The sequence below is a fragment of the Mesocricetus auratus genome, unplaced genomic scaffold, assembly GCF_017639785.1.
Source record: "Mesocricetus auratus isolate SY011 unplaced genomic scaffold, BCM_Maur_2.0 Super-Scaffold_15014, whole genome shotgun sequence".
Lineage (NCBI taxonomy): Eukaryota > Metazoa > Chordata > Mammalia > Rodentia > Cricetidae > Mesocricetus > Mesocricetus auratus.
In genome coordinates, this window is record NW_024429186.1 from 20,049,189 (window position 1) to 20,066,002 (window position 16,814).

At 46.0% G+C, this 16,814-nt stretch overlaps 2 protein-coding genes across 5 annotated transcripts in view; one reads left to right on the forward strand and one right to left on the reverse strand.

The window, feature by feature from the left end:
* The window catches only part of Zc3h14 (zinc finger CCCH-type containing 14), a 45,508-nt gene extending 39,776 nt beyond the window's left edge, over positions 1–5,732 (reverse strand). For 2 of the 4 annotated variants that reach the window (XM_040742646.1, XM_005068418.4), the window contains exons 1-2: positions 5,575–5,732; positions 5,174–5,216 (exon numbers count right to left, since the gene is read on the reverse strand). In XM_040742646.1, the coding sequence (XP_040598580.1) occupies positions 5,174–5,216; positions 5,575–5,610 (79 nt within the window). In that variant the 5' untranslated portion in view covers positions 5,611–5,732. The remainder of the gene's footprint in view (positions 1–5,173; positions 5,217–5,574) is intronic. The other 2 variants (XM_040742650.1, XM_040742647.1) reach the window with 1 other exon arrangement.
* An 8,530-nt stretch (positions 5,733–14,262) lies between these two features.
* Positions 14,263–16,814, forward strand: part of Ptpn21 (protein tyrosine phosphatase non-receptor type 21) — a 61,326-nt gene continuing 58,774 nt past the window's right edge. The window contains exon 1 of the mRNA XM_040742652.1: positions 14,263–14,466. The gene's annotated coding sequence lies outside the window, so the exon portion shown is untranslated. The remainder of the gene's footprint in view (positions 14,467–16,814) is intronic.

Genomic DNA, 16,814 nt, shown 5'->3' on the forward strand with positions numbered 1-16,814 from the left:
TGAGGAAATCTAATTTCCCTTTGAGAAAAGTAGGTGTCAGTCTGTCCCACCCCATATATATGGCCCATGAGTGAGTCTAAAAACTCATGATCCTTCTCCCTCTACCCTCTCAACTACTGAGATTACTGACATTCACTTCCACGCCAAGCTTCAAACATGTCTTTATTAAAATTTCCTTAGTAACTAAAATACTCATTATTTCCATATAAACAGAAAGGTTCATCTGCCAGACACTTGTTTCAAAGGAAAACATCTAGGGGCTGGGGAGAGAGCTCAACTGTTAGGAACAGTGGCTGTTCTTTCAGAGGACCCAGGTCCAATTCTCAGCATCCACCATGTCTAAGCACACACTGTAACTCCACTTTCAGGGGATCAACACCCTTACACAGACAAAACACCAATGCACATAAAACAATAAATAAATCATTAAAAAATAAGAAGAAAACATCTAAATTCTAGTATAGAAGGACAAAAGAGAAAGCAGTATTTCATTGAAACATGGAAAATGTAAATTAAAAGTGGCCAATCTTTTCGCGTTGCAAAAGTATATTTAAAAAAGCTCCTACTGCAATTGCAATAGATAAGTTAATCTTTATTTATATGACATTCCTACTATGCTTCAACACAACTCCAGAGTGTGAATAGATAAGACTGCTAAGATACCATGGAGACAGGCTATTTTTCTTTCACAGTGCTAATGAAATGACTGTCACTGTATCAACTTGTATTTCTAAAATTTCATGAGATCAGTGTTGTCTTGGTATAGAATGGAAACAAGGAAAGGTGTAAGAATGGGCTACAGAGCCAAAGGAGCTCCTGGAAATTTAGAAAGGAGAGGGCTTAATGAGCATGTTCATTCTTTTAAGTGGTGCAGAGTCTCCAATGAGACTACACTCAGTCCAGTAGATTTACCATATTAACTGCTGATGGTTTGGGGTATATCTACATACATATCAAGACATACAAACATACTAATAAACACACCCATATACTTCAAGCAAGTGCAATTTAAACTATCAATTATTTCTCAGCAAAGCCTTTAGAATTTGTATGTTTTCTGAGTAGACAATACAATGGAAATTAAGAATTTAATGCAAAATTAGCATTAGATGATAAAATATTCCTCCATAGTCCAGACAGATCTCTGAAATATATCTTAATTAGTATACTAGGGCTAGAAGACAGCAGTAAAAGCTTGGAAAGTTCAGTGACACTTTCACCTCTAGGGTGTGAAAACCCGACTGTCACTGCTGCACCCTGACCTGTCCCACATAAGCATAGAGGAGACCCTTAATGCATGCTTTAAAGAATGCTGTTTCTTCTTTGTACTCCACCCAAAACTTTGAAGAATTGTTTTCATAAACTTCCAGAGCTCTGGGACTCACGTTTTTGTTATAAAAAAATACGAGAAGCTGGGACTAGTAGTGGTGTGTGACTGTAACCCTAGTACCCAGGATACTGAAACAGAGGATCAGTTTGAGGCTGGCACAAGCTATATCCTAAGTGGCAAGCCGGCCTGAGCTACACAGTTTGAGACCCCACCTCAAAGAAAACAAAAGCAACTCTGTTCTGGACAGTGAGGTATATACAACTATAAATAATAAGGTAACTAACTGGAAACATGAAAAAGACCTTGCTTTACATCAAAGAGTTGCAAGGTGACTTTTGGTAACTCAACTGACAGGCATTAAACACCAGGTTCTCTGCTGGAACCCATCATGAAATTGCTAGCTTGAAAGAATTTCCAATTTTGGCAGTGTTGGTGGTGCACGCCTTTAGTCCCAGCACTCAGGAGGCAGAGGCAGGCGGATCTCTCTGAGTTTGAGGCCAGCCTGGTCTACGAGAGCTAGTTCCAGGACAGCCTCCAAAGCCACAGAGAGAGAAACCCTGTCTTGAACCCCCCCCCAAAAAGAATTTCCAATTTTGGGTGTGATGGTGTTAAGAGTTTATGGAGTCGTAGTTTCAAGTAAAGAGAAAGGGGGAGGTGACACCATTCGTCCTTTCCTTAGTTTCTATACAGTTAATAACATACTGGAAGCACCAAGGACACCCAAACCCGAGCCCCCGATGTCAGTCTGCTGACAGGCTCTAGCACAGCACTCTCCCAGAGCAACACTGCCGCCACAATCCCACAAGTATTTTCAGAAACAAATGCAACGACAAGGTAATGTTTTAAAAAACTAAGAGGAAGTCTGCTTTGGAATTTCTGTAAGTGAAGATGTGCTCGTGCCTCACATTTGCCATTTACTAACAGTCCCACATGTGCAGCAGACCTCACGGCTGGCACCCATTTAGTGTTAAGAGAAAAAGCAATTAAAACTAAGAAGATTCAAGCTCAGCTTCATTCTCACAGCCACGAGAAGTCTTATGACAATCTTGAAACAAATCTGAAATTTACCTAACAACTGTAACTCATAAACTAGTCATTCTTTTTTGGGGGGAGGGGTGTTTTGAGACAGGGTTTCTCTGTGGCTTTGGAGGCTGTATTGGAACTAGCTCTTGTAGACCAAGCTAGTCTGGAACTCACAGAGATCCACCTGCCTCTGCCTCCTGTGTGCTGGGATTAAAGGTGTGCACCACCACCACCCGGCCCCGTCTCTGATTGATGTGAACTGTATCTACTAATATTAACCATATGAATTTAAAATGGAGAATTTTTAAAGAATTTAATTATTAATATACCAATTATATACTAATAGTCCAACTATATTAACTTAATAGCTTTTCTAGAAACCAAAGTTTTCCAGAAAAACATAGCTCTAAGGATGGCCTTGCTTTCTACTTCCATAAATCTCACTTGTATCTATCTAGTCTAAAAGATAAATGAATTCCAATCTGTTTCTTGAATATAATCTGTGGTCAGTTATTTAATATTGAGGAATGTACTAAGTATTTTAACAGCCTTTCTAGATCTCATGGATACCCTTCTGTGATACCACACTGAAACTCAAGTGGCAATTTATTAGCAATATTGAATCTATTACACCACCAATTAACTCTTTGTACTGTTATAAGAAAATCCACCTAGCCGGGCGGCGGTGGCGCATGCCTTTAATCCCAGCCCTCGGGAGGCAGAGGCAGGTGGATCTCTGTGAGGTCGAGGCCGGACTGGACTGACAGCCTCCAAAACAATACAGAGAAACCCTGATTCGTTAAACCAAAAAGAAAAAGAAAATCCACCTAAACATCCTTTAGCTTTTGCATAATTTAATAATGTCTAGTGGTTGACTGGAAATACTAGTTCACTGAGCCGGTGAACCAAAGACATGCTGATATATTTCACCATATGAAGCCATGCTGTAGAGCCTCCATAATTTTATCACAAAATCTTTCCATTCTGGGAATCTCTCAGGTTCAGAGGTAAACCCAAACTTTCAAGGTTTTAATTTTCATTTGAAAGTTCAACTTGTCATTGACAATAAAAACAATTAGCTTTTTTCATCTCTGCCAAATGCCTAAGTGTGCAAACCCTGCTTGTCACATCTTAGAAGTTCAAAAGGTTTCCGTTTCCGTGATAGAGCGCTGTGACCACAGCTTCACCTTGTCACATCTTAGAAGTTCAAAAGGTTTCCATTTCCGTGATAGAGCGCTGTGACCACAGCTTCACCTTGCAGCTTATAGTTCACCATCCAGAGACTTGAAGGCGGCCAGCAGGAACCTGGAGGCAGGAACTGATGCAGAGGCCACAGAGGAGTGCTGCTTCCTGGCTAGCTCTGACTGCTTGCTTTCTTTCAAGTTTTCTGAGACAGGGTTTCTCTATGTAGCCCTGTCTGTCCTGGAACTCACTCTGTAGACCAGGCTGGCCTCTAACTCAGAGATCCCAAGGGATGAAAGACGTGTGCCACCAACGCCTGACTTTCTGCTTGCTTTTTTTAAAGCACCCAGGATCACCAGACCAACGGTGGCACCATCGTAGTAAACTGGGCCCTCCCACACGAATCAAGAAAATGCCACATTAACCTTGCCCACAAGCAATCTGGTGGTGGAATTTCCTCAGCCAAGGTCTCTTTCCGGAATGACTCTAGCTCTAGTGTGGAGTTGACATGGCACTAACGCCGTTCTTAAAAGAATCACATCAGCTCAGTGTGTATACAGCTTTATAAGCATCTACATCCTCACAACCAAAGTACTAAAAAGACACAGGTCCTGGGCCCCATGCCATAGACCAAGCTAGTGTGGAACTCAGAGACCCACCTGCCAATGCCTCCCCTCCAGAGTGCCGGGACTAAAATCCTGTGCCACCACCTCCCAGCTGAGAAGCCAGTTTTAAAAGCATTGTATTAACCGTTTCATTGATAAAATTCAAAATGGAACTGGCCTTTTTTTTTTAAACTACAAGAAGTAATTTGACTAAAAGGTCTAGGAAAATCTGATGTGACTACCTTTTAAAATTAGTTTTCTGACCACTGTTTTCATATAATCCAAAAGTCACTATAGAGAAAAGCCAAGCCTCCTAACTATTATGAAAACAGTTTTGACTCCACAGGTCAGTAAGGGTCTCAAGACATGTAAGCTACCCACAATTTACACCTGAAGCCACCAGCTGGAGTGAGACCAGGTCTCTTCCCACAACTCTGTTCAAGTATCCAAAGCCTTCGCTTCTATTTGTACAACTGGGGACATTATCACTTACATTTAGTGGTGATTTTTATTGTATATATGTAACAGCTAAACACTGCCTAGCCCAAAGTAAACACTCCTTTTAAGAGAGGAAAATGAACTCCGCTGTCAGGTTCGAATAGGAAGAACAACAACAATAACAAAAAAAAAAAAAATCTAAAACCAAACTCACTGAACCAGCTGTGTGGCAAATGCCAGAAGCAACAGACGTTCATATCCAAAATGATAGATCTGAAATTAAAGGTCATGACGAAAGTAACAACGAGAAAAACGGAACAAGATTCGGACAAGCATTCCCGATTTAAAAACGACAGCCTCGACGGAAGGAAAAGCTAAACTATCTCAAGATAACGCTATGGACAGGACACGGGTGGGGGGGGGGGGGTGGCTCAGGGCCCTGCTATCTACAGATGGTTCAGGGAAAGGCGGCAGGAGGAAACCAGGGAACACTCGAGTTCAAGGCGGACCACCCAAAGAGCTCCGGGCAGACGCACTCAGACGCGTCAGCTGCCAACACCTCCCCTCCAGAGTGCTGGGATTAAAATCAACTTACCCACGTAAGCTCCTAATTCTTGCAATTTCCCCTTAATGGCACTCTGAAAGAGAGGGGAAATGAAAAGAAAAGGGGGGGGGAGACACATCGCAAAGGCGCCCGTGAAAACCACGACAATAACGGGGGGGGGACCCCCGGCTCCCCGCCCCGGGCGGTGGGGGAGGGGACGACCCCGCCCCCACCCCCGTTCCCCCGCACGGCGCTTTCCTCAGCCGCCGCCCCGGAGACTCCCACGGGCCCGCGGATGTCCCCCGAGCCGCCGAGCCGCGCCTGCGCCCTGTCAGAGGCGGCCCGCGCAGAGGAGACGCCGCAGGCCGGGGCCCACCCGCCCCGTTACTCCTGACAACCGCCCGCCCGCCCGCCAGGCCCAGTGCTCGCCCGCCGACCGACGCGGGCCTCACCCGGATCTTGCGGCTGATCTCGGTACCGATTTCCATGGCTCAGCGGCCGGGTCAGCACCACCGCGCGGCGCTTCGGTTACCTGGAGCCCGCCGCGGGCTGCCACCCTGCAGCCTGCCCCCTGCCGCCGCCGCCGCTCCGCCTCCGACCGTGCGCGCTGCGTGTCCCCGCCCCCTGCTGGCGCCCCCGTGCAAGTGGCAGGCAGCGCGCATGCGTCTGCGCATACGCATGCGCTCTTTCGTCCCTAGCGGGTCCGGGAAACCGTGCCTCTGGCGCCCTCTGCTGGCCGCATAGAGGACAATGGCGTGCAGGTAACCTGGTTTCACCTAGTCCTTCCTAAACCAGGGGAACCTCTTTTCTTCCCTTTCAGGGTTTCTCACGCCTACAAGGATGACGTCATGTTCTTTTTTTTTTTTAATATATACGAGTGTGTAAATGCATGTGCACCTGCACACCAGATCTCACTGTAGTGTTTGCTGGGAATTGAACTCAGGTCCTCTGGAAGCGCAGCAGCCAGAGCTCTTAACCCGTGAGCCATTTCTCCAGCCCAGGATGAAGTAATGTATAGTTCAAACATCAGGGATCTTCATCTGAGTTCAAATGTAATCTCAAGTATCAATATCAATATGAGGTTGACAGAGATTGTTAACCTTTGAATTTTCCTTTTCTTCAAGCAAAAAGAGATTATTTTCTAGACATACTATTGTAAGAGTGGAGGGTAATATCCAGAGCAGCAGCAGAACCCACCCAGCATGCTCTTACTTTAATTCTAGAGGGTTTTTGTTTGTTTTTGTGTGTGTTTTTGTTGGTGGTGGTTTTTGTTTTCGTTTTTTCCGAGACAGGGTTTCTCTGTGTAGCCCTAACTGTCGTGGAACTCTCTCTGTAGACCAGGCTGGGATCCAATTCAGAGATCCAACTGCTTCTGCTCGTCCTCCCCATCCCCCGCCCGTCCTCCCCCAGTGCTGAGATGAAAGGTGTGGATCACCACGTTGGCTGCTTTAATTCTGAACATCCTTGTTCTCCTGGCTTTGGCTCTCCCTTTTTTCTTCCATGCTATCAGTGTACTTTGCCAGAGATTAGTTCTCCTCCTGCCCTCCCTCTCTGAACTGCTTCTTTGGAGGATACTGATTTCCAGGGCTCCCTCATTTGTTGTTAGCAATCCGCCAGCTACAGATAGCAAGAAGAGTGGCAGTGGCGCCCTCTAGTGCTAGAGTTGATGTGCGGGCCTGGTATATTGGACCTGCCCTACCTTTTAGAGCTCCTTGGGCCTGGAAGTCACAGCTGGGGTTGCAGCGTCCTATGGGTCCTGGGGTACTGGGATTCCTCAGGCCTTGGTGACAGCCAGTGTTACAGCTCTCATCCAGTTGCTTGGCACTCTTGGCCCTAGAGACCTGACGATTCTCTCAAATTCTTGTGGCCAGGGCCTGCAGGTTCACTTTGGCTCTCCACTGCTTGTGGTCCCTCTCTGCAGCTGCTGCCTTCCATCTTACCCTGGGCACTCTTGAACATCTCCCTCCATCCTCTATCTGCTGCCCCTGTTTTGGTCCATGCAACTGAAAAGTGAGTGAGAAAAGAGCACTTGAGAGAAGTCTCTTGTTAGATCATCTGTTGTAACCCTAGGGGAAGCAGCACAGGAGAGTGTCTCCCAGGCCCCCAGCAGCCTGCTGATGTAGCTTAAAATGGCTGTTTGGCTTAATCACAGCTATTTGTTTTGGCCAAGCCCGGCTAATCATAGCTTTGCCTCTTAGCACCAATCACAACCCTGTCTCTGCTAGACCACAAGGAGAAGTGCTTGCCCTCTGGCCTAGGAAGAAATAATTGCAGGTCCATTTGAAGTTCTGCAAGGGTCAGGATCGCAAAATACCAGCTACAAAATATTTCAAACAGCCTTCATTGGAGTCGAGCACTCAGGAGCCGGGACGATCCCCTGCAATCTTTGCATAGTTGTGTCAGGGTGGCCATGGAATGCTCAGTCTGGCTGGTTGTTCAAGGCATCCAGGGCAGCAAGGGACAGTTCAATGACTGCTAATAGGTGTCAGGGTGTCCGATTCCTAGCATCTTTGCTGGTTTATAGGAAAATGAGCACCAGAAAGAGTGCTCACGATACATACTGAAAGAACTTGCCACACAGACTGTTTCTAACACAGTTAAAAGTTCTCTAGCATACTGGACTCTTGCCTAGAAACAAGTAGGTCAACCTCTCACTTATGTTATCGTGTCTGTGCTAATGCCCAACTCTTCCACTTACCTTGTTCTCATCTGAAAACCCACTCCCAGATCCTAAGTAGCTACATCCATTCTATTTCCTTCTAAATTCAGCCTTTCCAATGCAAAGCGTCTTTATCATCTCCAAGTGAAAGGTATTTCTACAGTAGATTTCCTTAGCTCTCCCTGTCCCTGATCACCAGAACAGACATCTAGAGAGATTTCCATACGCCTCCCATAGTATGGAGTGTGTATGCATTTATGTTTTAATTTATTTTGGTGTTGGCTTTGTGGCATGGCTTCAGTATGCTTAGACTCCTGCTTCTCCTGTCTCAGCCTCCCCAGTGCCGAGATTACATGCAGGTACCAGTTATGCCCAACCCCTTAAGAACTAGTTTCCATTAGTCAGCTCGTGGTGCACGAGTGGACCACGGATTTAGCACTTTAGAACACACATGTTTCTTATCTTGCAGTTTCGTCAATTAGTAGTCTAAGCACAGCTTCCTTGGGTCTTAAGCTTGGAGTCTCAGCAGGCCTCTGCAGAGGTGGCAGACAGCTGCATTTCATCTGGGACTTGACTTAGGGAGAATCCCACTTCAGACTCATGAGCAGAAAATGATTTCCTCAGATCTTTATGAGCAAAGGCTCCATCTTTTTTGCCAGGTGTGGTCTAGAAGCCGCGTTCTGGTCTTAGAAAACGGCCCACAGTTCCATGCCAAGGGTCTCACCAAGATGGCTGCTCTCTTAATTGAGCAAAGATACAGTTCCTTCCCAGCACACCTGGGTTCCTCTGTTGAGGACTTTTATCTCGTTCATTTGGGCTCATCTAGGACCTGATCCTTAAATCAATTGAGTTAGGACCTTCTTTATACCCACAGAATCTCTTGTCTTCATCATATCCATTAGTTAGAGCAATCCACAATCACAGGAATTATGGATAAGTAGGAATCACAGGGTTACACAGAGTCTGTCTGCCCCTTGACAGTTGCGTCTGAATTCTTCTGGCATCTCTATGGAAACTAATATGATGGCATCCGTTTTTCTCGTGTGACTATTAACTTATGTATGTGTCCATCCTCCCTAACAAAAATGATAAATTTAACACCACATGTCTTTTATATTTTACAGAAGTTCTTTGAGGATGGTAGGCACATAATAAGCATTTATCAAATATTTCTAGGTTAAAAGAAATCAAAGACTTAATCTATGAAAGCATTTCTTCCTGGGTAAATCCAGTGACCGTACAGTCATGGAACATTGATGAGAGACGGAGAGTGACAGAGAATGGGGCCTCGGGGCCTTGCTGTCTGAGCGGAGCGCAGCCCTGCCGTGCTCTCTCTCTGAGACCTTAGGCAAGCTGCTTCTTTTCTTTGTGTCAGTTTCCTCATCTGTAGCATCCGTAGACTACTGTATTCTCCTACAAAGGATCTGCGTAAGGTGGAGGTGAGTTAATGTTTGCAAAGCATCTCGAGCTGTGCCTGGCTCCCTGCAGCGTTCTGTTTGTTGATTAAAAATTAAATGCCTGCACTGAGCCAGACATTGTGCTAGAAGCCGGAGCGCATGGGTGAGTAGGACCACGTCTCTGTGCTCATCACGTTGTTCAAAAGCCTGGTAAGTTTTTTTTTTCCTTTCTATTCTCTTATCCACCATTCCATAACTAAGGGCATGAACATGTTTAACCATTATTGTAACTTAAATAAATTGACATTCAACAACATAGTTACCATTGGAAAAATCTTGTATAAGAAGAGCCAAGAGCATTTCCATTGAAAAGTATTCAGAGACCCGGAGAGATGGGCCAGTCAGTCAGTCAAGTGTTTGCCACATGTAAAGACTTGAATAACCCCCCAGCGCCTATGTGAAAAACCAGGCATGGTGTCATATGCCTGTAATCCCAGAATTGGGGAACTGGGGACATGGGGATCCCTGGGGCTTGCTGGTCAACTAGTCCAGGCAAATGTGCAAACTCTAGGCCCAGTGAGAGGGCCTATCTTGGAAATAAGATGTGGAGCAATTGAAGAAAACATCAACACCCACTTCTGGTCTACGCACGCACGCATGCACGCACGCACGCACGCACGCACGCACGCACGCACGCACGCCCATCCAAAGTCAGGCATTGCCGCACATGTCTGCACTCCTGGGACTTGGGAGGCTTGGGGTAGGAGCATCATGAGTTTAAGGCCAGCCTGGCTACATAGCAAGATCGTGTTCTGTTTTGTTTTGCATTTCTAACAAGGAATTTATTTAAAGGCGTTGAAGACAGCCAGCTTACAATTATGGAAGAGAATTGCATGGTATTTGAGAACTCAAACCGGTTCAGATCTCAGACGATATAGAGTCTGAGTCATTGAGAGAGTGCCCCCACTAAACCAATGGCACTCGGGGACTGGAGGCTGTTCAGAGTGCTTCCCTGTGAGATGCAGCTTCACAGCCCACATCCTTGAAGGGACTGGAAGTATCAGTCTTGCAAAAGAATAAACTGGCCCATGACAAATGGCATATTTTTCTCCTAAGGGATAGTATGAGAGCCAGATCACAATGAACTACAGTGCCAGCTAAGAGGGTTCTTGGCTAACTTCCAAATAGAGGAGAGAGCTGAAAAAGAACATTGGTTATGAAGTTGGCAGGGCCTGAGTGCCAACTCCAGCTTCCACAAAGCCCTAAGTTCTCTAACAATGGTGCCCCCTGTGTCGCCAGCCTCCCTCGGGGCTACATTTCAGTTGGATTTTATACTGAGAGAGAGAGAGAGAGAGACAGACAGACAGACAGACAGACAGACAGACAGACAGACAGACAGAGACTCCTTTACCGTCTATGGAAGGATTGAAGCAGAGGTGGTGGGTTTTCCCAGCTTGGAATGCTTTTCTTTTCCTTGAGTGTTTAGTGACTTGTATTTGTCTTTCCAGACTCAAACAGAGGATTCTCACAATTATTAACTAGGCATCATCAATCCCTTTGGGTTATACCTTTGTGTAAATTTTCTTACTTAACTTCGCCTATTGTTCACAGGATGAGTCCTTGAGGGGGGCAGGACATGCATCTTATTTGTCTTTCTCCATGCAAAACACCTGGTTTCTAATACAAAACCAAATAGCTTGTCTGCCTTTGCATCAGAATCTACGGATGCCAGGGGCCTGTGGATAAAAGTGCTTGTCTCCCATGATGCAAGTCTGGACACCTGAGTTCAATCTCTGGAACTCAAGTCAAGGTGGACGGGGAGAACCAACTCCACACAGTTGTCCTCTAACCTCCGCACATGCCACACCCCGCTCCACAATAATAATAAATAAAAAGTGCTTAGAAAGAATCCCTGAGTGTTGGGAATCACTGTCACAGCAGTCACTGTGGCTGTGAGGCTGGCACCCTTTCTATTGTCCTGCCCATTTAAATATAAATGTGACCAACATCATTTTCTTGAGGTCCAAGAGAACTGATCCTCAGAAATCACCATTCTAACCATATGGGTGTTGTACCTCGTGCAGTGTTGATCAAGGGAGTCAGAGATAAAGATTCCAGGCATGAAGGTGATTTCACCTGTAGGGGCCCATGGGGCCAGGGTTACAGATGGTTATGAGCCACCACGTGAGTGCTAGGGATTGAACCGGGATTCTCTGCCAGAGCAACAAGTGCTCTGAACACGGAGACATCTCTCCAGCCCTAAGCACCTCACATTTGTTAGTTCTAATCTTCGTCCTCTCTCCTGGCATCCTTGTCTTTCTAGGATGAAGCAATTCCTTCTGTCTGGATTCTTACAGGGAATGGTAATTAAAATAATAGTATATGATGGGCGGTCACCAAGACACCAAAGCAAATGCGCTAAGGAAATACTACCTGAGGAGCTGGAGGTATGGAGAGCATTCACTGCTCTTGCAGGGCCCTTGTTGGGCTCCCAGCACCCACGCTGGGCCTGCAACTCTAGTCCTAGGTCACTCAGTCTTTTTCCAGCCTCCAAAGACATGTGCACGCAAGCGCACACACATAAACTAACATATGCATATGTATAAAAATACAACTTTATAAAAAATGCTAGTCAGTGGATCTCCCAACCACAGTTTCCTTCCTGCTTATAATTTTGTCTTTCATCATTTTATATCAGGGCTTTCTTTCCACAGTTTTGTTAAAGATTTCTTTTTAATTATATGTAGATATGTTCGTGGAAGGGGTAGGTATGTGCACACAAGGGCAGGTACAGGCAGACACTGAGTTACAGGTCGTGAGCCACCTAAATGGGAGCTAGGAAATGAACACAAGTCCCCGGAACAACAGTGCTTTGTCCATGCCTGCTGAACCATCATCTTCCCAGCCCTCTTTCTAATTATATTTGTATATTTTAATAAGAATTACGGCCGGGCATTCGTGGTGCACGCCTTTAATCCCAGCACTCGGGAGGCAGAGGCAGGCGGATCTCTGTGAGTTCGAGGCCAGCCTGGTCTACAGAGCAAGTTCCAGGACAGCCTCCAAAACAATACAGAGAAACCCTGTCTCGAAAAACCAAAAAAAAAAAAAAAAAAGAATTACTGCCGCGAGGTGGCACACACCTTTAATCCCAGTGCTCGGGAGCCAGAGGCAAGCAGATCTCTGAGTTCAAGGCCAGCCTGGTCTACAGAGTGAGTTCCAGGACAGCTAAGCTACACAGAGAAGCCCTGTCTTGAAAACCAAAATAATTAATAATAATAATAACAATAATTTTTGCCTGGTCAACAGCTTGAGTTCCAGGACAACCAATGTTACACAGAGAAACAAAGGAAAAGAATTGCCTTCAATTGTAGGCATGCATGATGTACCACTTTCTGGTTAATAAGATGCAGGCATGTGCACATGTGTGCATGATAGTCTATATCTCTGTAAAGGTACATAGGGATCAAATAACCATCCCCAAAAAGTTGGATGTCTAGCAGGCAGGACATTAAGGCTTTCACTTAATTATCTTTTATATGTTGGGGTTGACCTGTATAAATGACCTCACTCCCGTTGGTTGGAGATGTAAGCTAATGGTGATTTTATGTGTAATACTTGAAGGGGCTGTCCTCCTGCCTTGCTGTGGGCATGTTTCTTCCAAATTAACATGACCGAGTGGAAAATAGAACTTAAGTGCCTGGTTGGGAGATGACATGTGTGGACTGAAGAAGTTCAACTCACTTGTCTAAAGCACCACTTGGGTTTTATGGTCATTTTCTATTTTTAAAATTCTTTCATTTTCTTCCCGATTCAATTAACACGTTTTTATTTAGTGCCTACTGTCTGGCCAGCACTGCCCTCGTAATTCCAGGAGATATAAAAGAAGCCACCGTGAAACAGTTTTTAATAATCCCGCCAAGTGCAGCAACTACAGGGTGGTTAGAACTGTGCCTTGGAAGTGGAGTCCTGGATTGAGTTGGGGGGCTGGCACAGATGGGAAGGGGTCTGGAGCTGCCACCCAGATTCCCTTTATGGGGAGCAGAGGGCATGCTGGAGAGAGGGGTGGCCAGGGAGTCATTCTAGATCACCCCTAGAGGTCTGGTAGCTGAATTTCACCTTGTGCGAGCACTGGAAAAGGCTAAGAAGCCAGAGAGGAAACCATGGGAGTAGGAGGAGCTGATGCCACGTGCCCACGACGAGGGGTAGCAAATACAGTATAATGGTAAGCACTAGTAGCTAGGCCTAGCATGGAGTGAAACCTTTCACGTATATTTTACTCACGTTTACTGGATAGCGATCATTCCCGGCTTTCAGGAGAGGAATTAATTGCAAGGAGGCTAAGGAATTTGCCAGTAAGGGTTGGAGCTGGGATTTGAATGCAAACAATCTGACCCTGGAGCTTCTTTCATTCTGCGCTAGGTATGCATACAGTTCTCTCTGGGGGACCATGCTCCCGAGGAGGTCTCAATGGTCTGGGGTGGGGGTGGGGTCAGCTCCCCAGTTCTCTTTCCCTTCGAGCTACTCCCATGGCCACCTCGGGGTTGTCAGTCCTTCCCAGTGGTCCCCAAGGCAAAGCTCAGCTATGAGAACTTTAGGTCTGGAATGGCTTCCCTGGTCACCCTTATTTCTAGAACTCTTCTCCCCGGCATGCCTCTCGGCTCCCATTTGTGTCAGCTTTTCACTTCTCTCCACGTTTCGCTTCAGAGTTCCTAAGGCGGAGGAGCAGTGTGTACTTTACTGGAGGAGCAGGCACTAAAGGGGGGTGTGGAACGCTCCAAGTACACTAGCACACCAGTAACCCCAGTTTCTCTACAGACCACCACTCAAGTACCGCACCAGGTCCCTTTCTACCTGGACCCAAAATAGCGTCCCCCTCCCCTCCTTTTTTATATGTATATTAAAGCTCCGCTTTATTTGGAAACTTAAAATAACTGGTCACACGGTTAAAAACAGCAGCGGCGCGCCCCCTCCCCGGCGGCCGGCCGGGCGCAGCTGTCCGGCCTCCCCCGCTCCCCGCCGCCCGCATTCCAGCTCTCTGAGGTCACGCGCCGCCGCCTCCCCGGATCCGCGCGCCCGGCCCAGGGGGAGGGACGCGGGCCCCGCAGCTCCGATCCCAGCCTCTGAGCTTCCCCAGCGAGTCCCGCAGCGACCCGGCGGCTGCGTGCAGAGTGTGCGGCCGGAGCGCGGGCCCGGGACGCGGACGGGAGAGCGGCGGCCGCGCGGAGGGAGCCCGGGGAGGCGGGACGCAGAGCGGGCGCGTGGCCCCGACCCGGCGGGAGCGGGAGCAGGTGAGGCGCGGGGGGGACTCGGGCAGGGGCGTAACAAAGAGCGAAGTCTTCCCCTCCCAGGCTCGCTCTGATCTCCTCGAGTCATTTCTAAAAAGAGTCTGGAACTTCTATTCCGGACTCCTCCGCGGATGGCTGCGGCTTAATTCTGGATCAGGGTTTGAAATCTTGGGCATATTTGTGCCCCTCGGAATACGTGGAGTGTGGAAGTTGTCCGATAACTTTGGCGACAGGAGGCATAAAGGAAGGATTGTTTGGCAACTGCTCGTTTCGGTTTGGAGTCAAGAGCCTTTACTCCCGGAGAATTCTTGGATCTGCAGATTTCGATTTGTGATTTCTGCAAACCCTGATTAGATTGGCTGCTCTGAGAATGCTAGCCTTATTCCCAGCCCCCTCTCCCCCGCCGAGAAAGCCTTATGATAGTAGATAATGCTAGAAAACACGTTCTGACCATGTACGAGCTCCAAGTGACAACTGCAGGATGTCGGTCTAATAGTTACTGACAGGTTTCTTTTTCTTTTTTAGTTCGGGGCACAAGCATTTCACTCTGAAAATAGTTGTTTTGTTTGTAGGCCGTTTAACTATAGATTCTCAAAAGCACTAAGATAAAGATGTTCTAAAAAATGCCAGATACTTCCTTTTCAGTGATTATTTAATGCTACAGGGATAGTGGCAAAATTCCATGAACATGTGGCGAGCGAATTAGGGTGGGGTGTCCCGTAAGATTCAGGCTTAAAGTGAGTTTGAGAAACATTTGGAAGGGGATATGGACAAGAAAAATGAAAATGAACTCACTAGTAGAAGCAGACCACCTTTTGCAATCTTATGAAGCAGAGTTTAACATGCATTTTTTTTCTTATTCTGTAATGGATATAGCCTATTTCATTTTTTTTCTTATTCTGTAATGGATATAACCTATTTCATTTAGTAATTGACACCTCAGCTCTCCTCAGAATACCTTAAATTTCTACTCCTTGGCTGTAATAGTCAAACATAATTTATGACGTCACTGAGATATATTCATCAGTGATACAATTTAAAGTTACTAAGCAGGACTTTTGGCACAGTGGGTTTTATATGAATAATCAAGAAACCAGACATTCTTAGATGTAAATACACAGAAATATAACAATCAGATTATAACAGCTGCAAAAAGAAAAAAAAACATTGGTTTTTCCTCATCCCTGATGCTGTAAAACATTTCCAATCTCAGGGACAACTGGAAATTTGAGTTTACCTAATCAGAACTTAAGTTAATAATTAAGCCATATAGTGTAATATGCTGTGTTTAAGGCATAGCTCCATCTTTATAGTGAAGAAATTAACACATTTGACAGTACCTAAATCAGATGTCTTTCCTTTGGACATACAAAACCTTGTTTTTTTATACACATTCCTTAATATTTCCAGTTACCACAACTTGTAAGACTGAAATCTATAACTATCTTTTGAGATAATACTTTGCATGCTACCCATATTTTTGTTTTTAAATTTACAGGAACACAATTGGCATATCTTCTGGCTAAAAGCTTGTTTAAGGTGTGTGTGTGTGTGTGTGTGTGTGTGTGTGTGTGTGTGTGTGTCCCCGTCCACTTCATCTGTTTATACTCTGGGAACAACAAATAACTTGGAAAAATATTGCATGTAGAGACTCTCTTATTATGGTCCCTCCTCCCCATTCCTTCTATGGAGTAATGCTTTTACCCAAGGAAGCTATTCAGCAAATATTAACATAATGCTGTAGTTTTCCACTTTCCCCTCTGGCATTCCTCGGCCCCTTGTTTCATCTTTCTGCAGTGGTGGCAGGGAGATCACCTCACTACAGAGCTCTAAAAAGCAAAACATTAACAAAATTTTTAGAAACCTTGACCATGTCCCTATTAGTGATACAGCTCTGAATATAATTATAGATGCCTGTAATCTCCTTAAGGGCAGAGACGGCTTAGGATTCGTCTTGGATTTCCTCAAGATGCTCATCAGGCTGTCTTGTGCTCTGAGACGCAGGACATATTTGTGGAATGGAATTCCAAGACTTGAGTTTGGCAAAGTCTAAACCTCAGTTTCTAGTTCAGTCCTTCCGCAGGCCTGGCCGTTCATAACCTCTGGGGTTGAGTCTCAGACTGGTGAGCAGGGCAGAAAGGAAGACTGGGAGTGATGGAGAAAAATCGGAGGATACCCAGCTAGGTCCGTATTAGCGCGAGACCGAGGCTTCTGTTGAGGCCTGGGTTCTGTTTGCCTGGCGAGGCTTAGGAGCAGACTATCCAACCGCGCGGTCTCGCTCCCAAGTCGAGTAATCAGCTAGGACCCTGCTTGGCTAAAGGATTCGTCCCCGGAGGAAGGGGCGGAGGTGA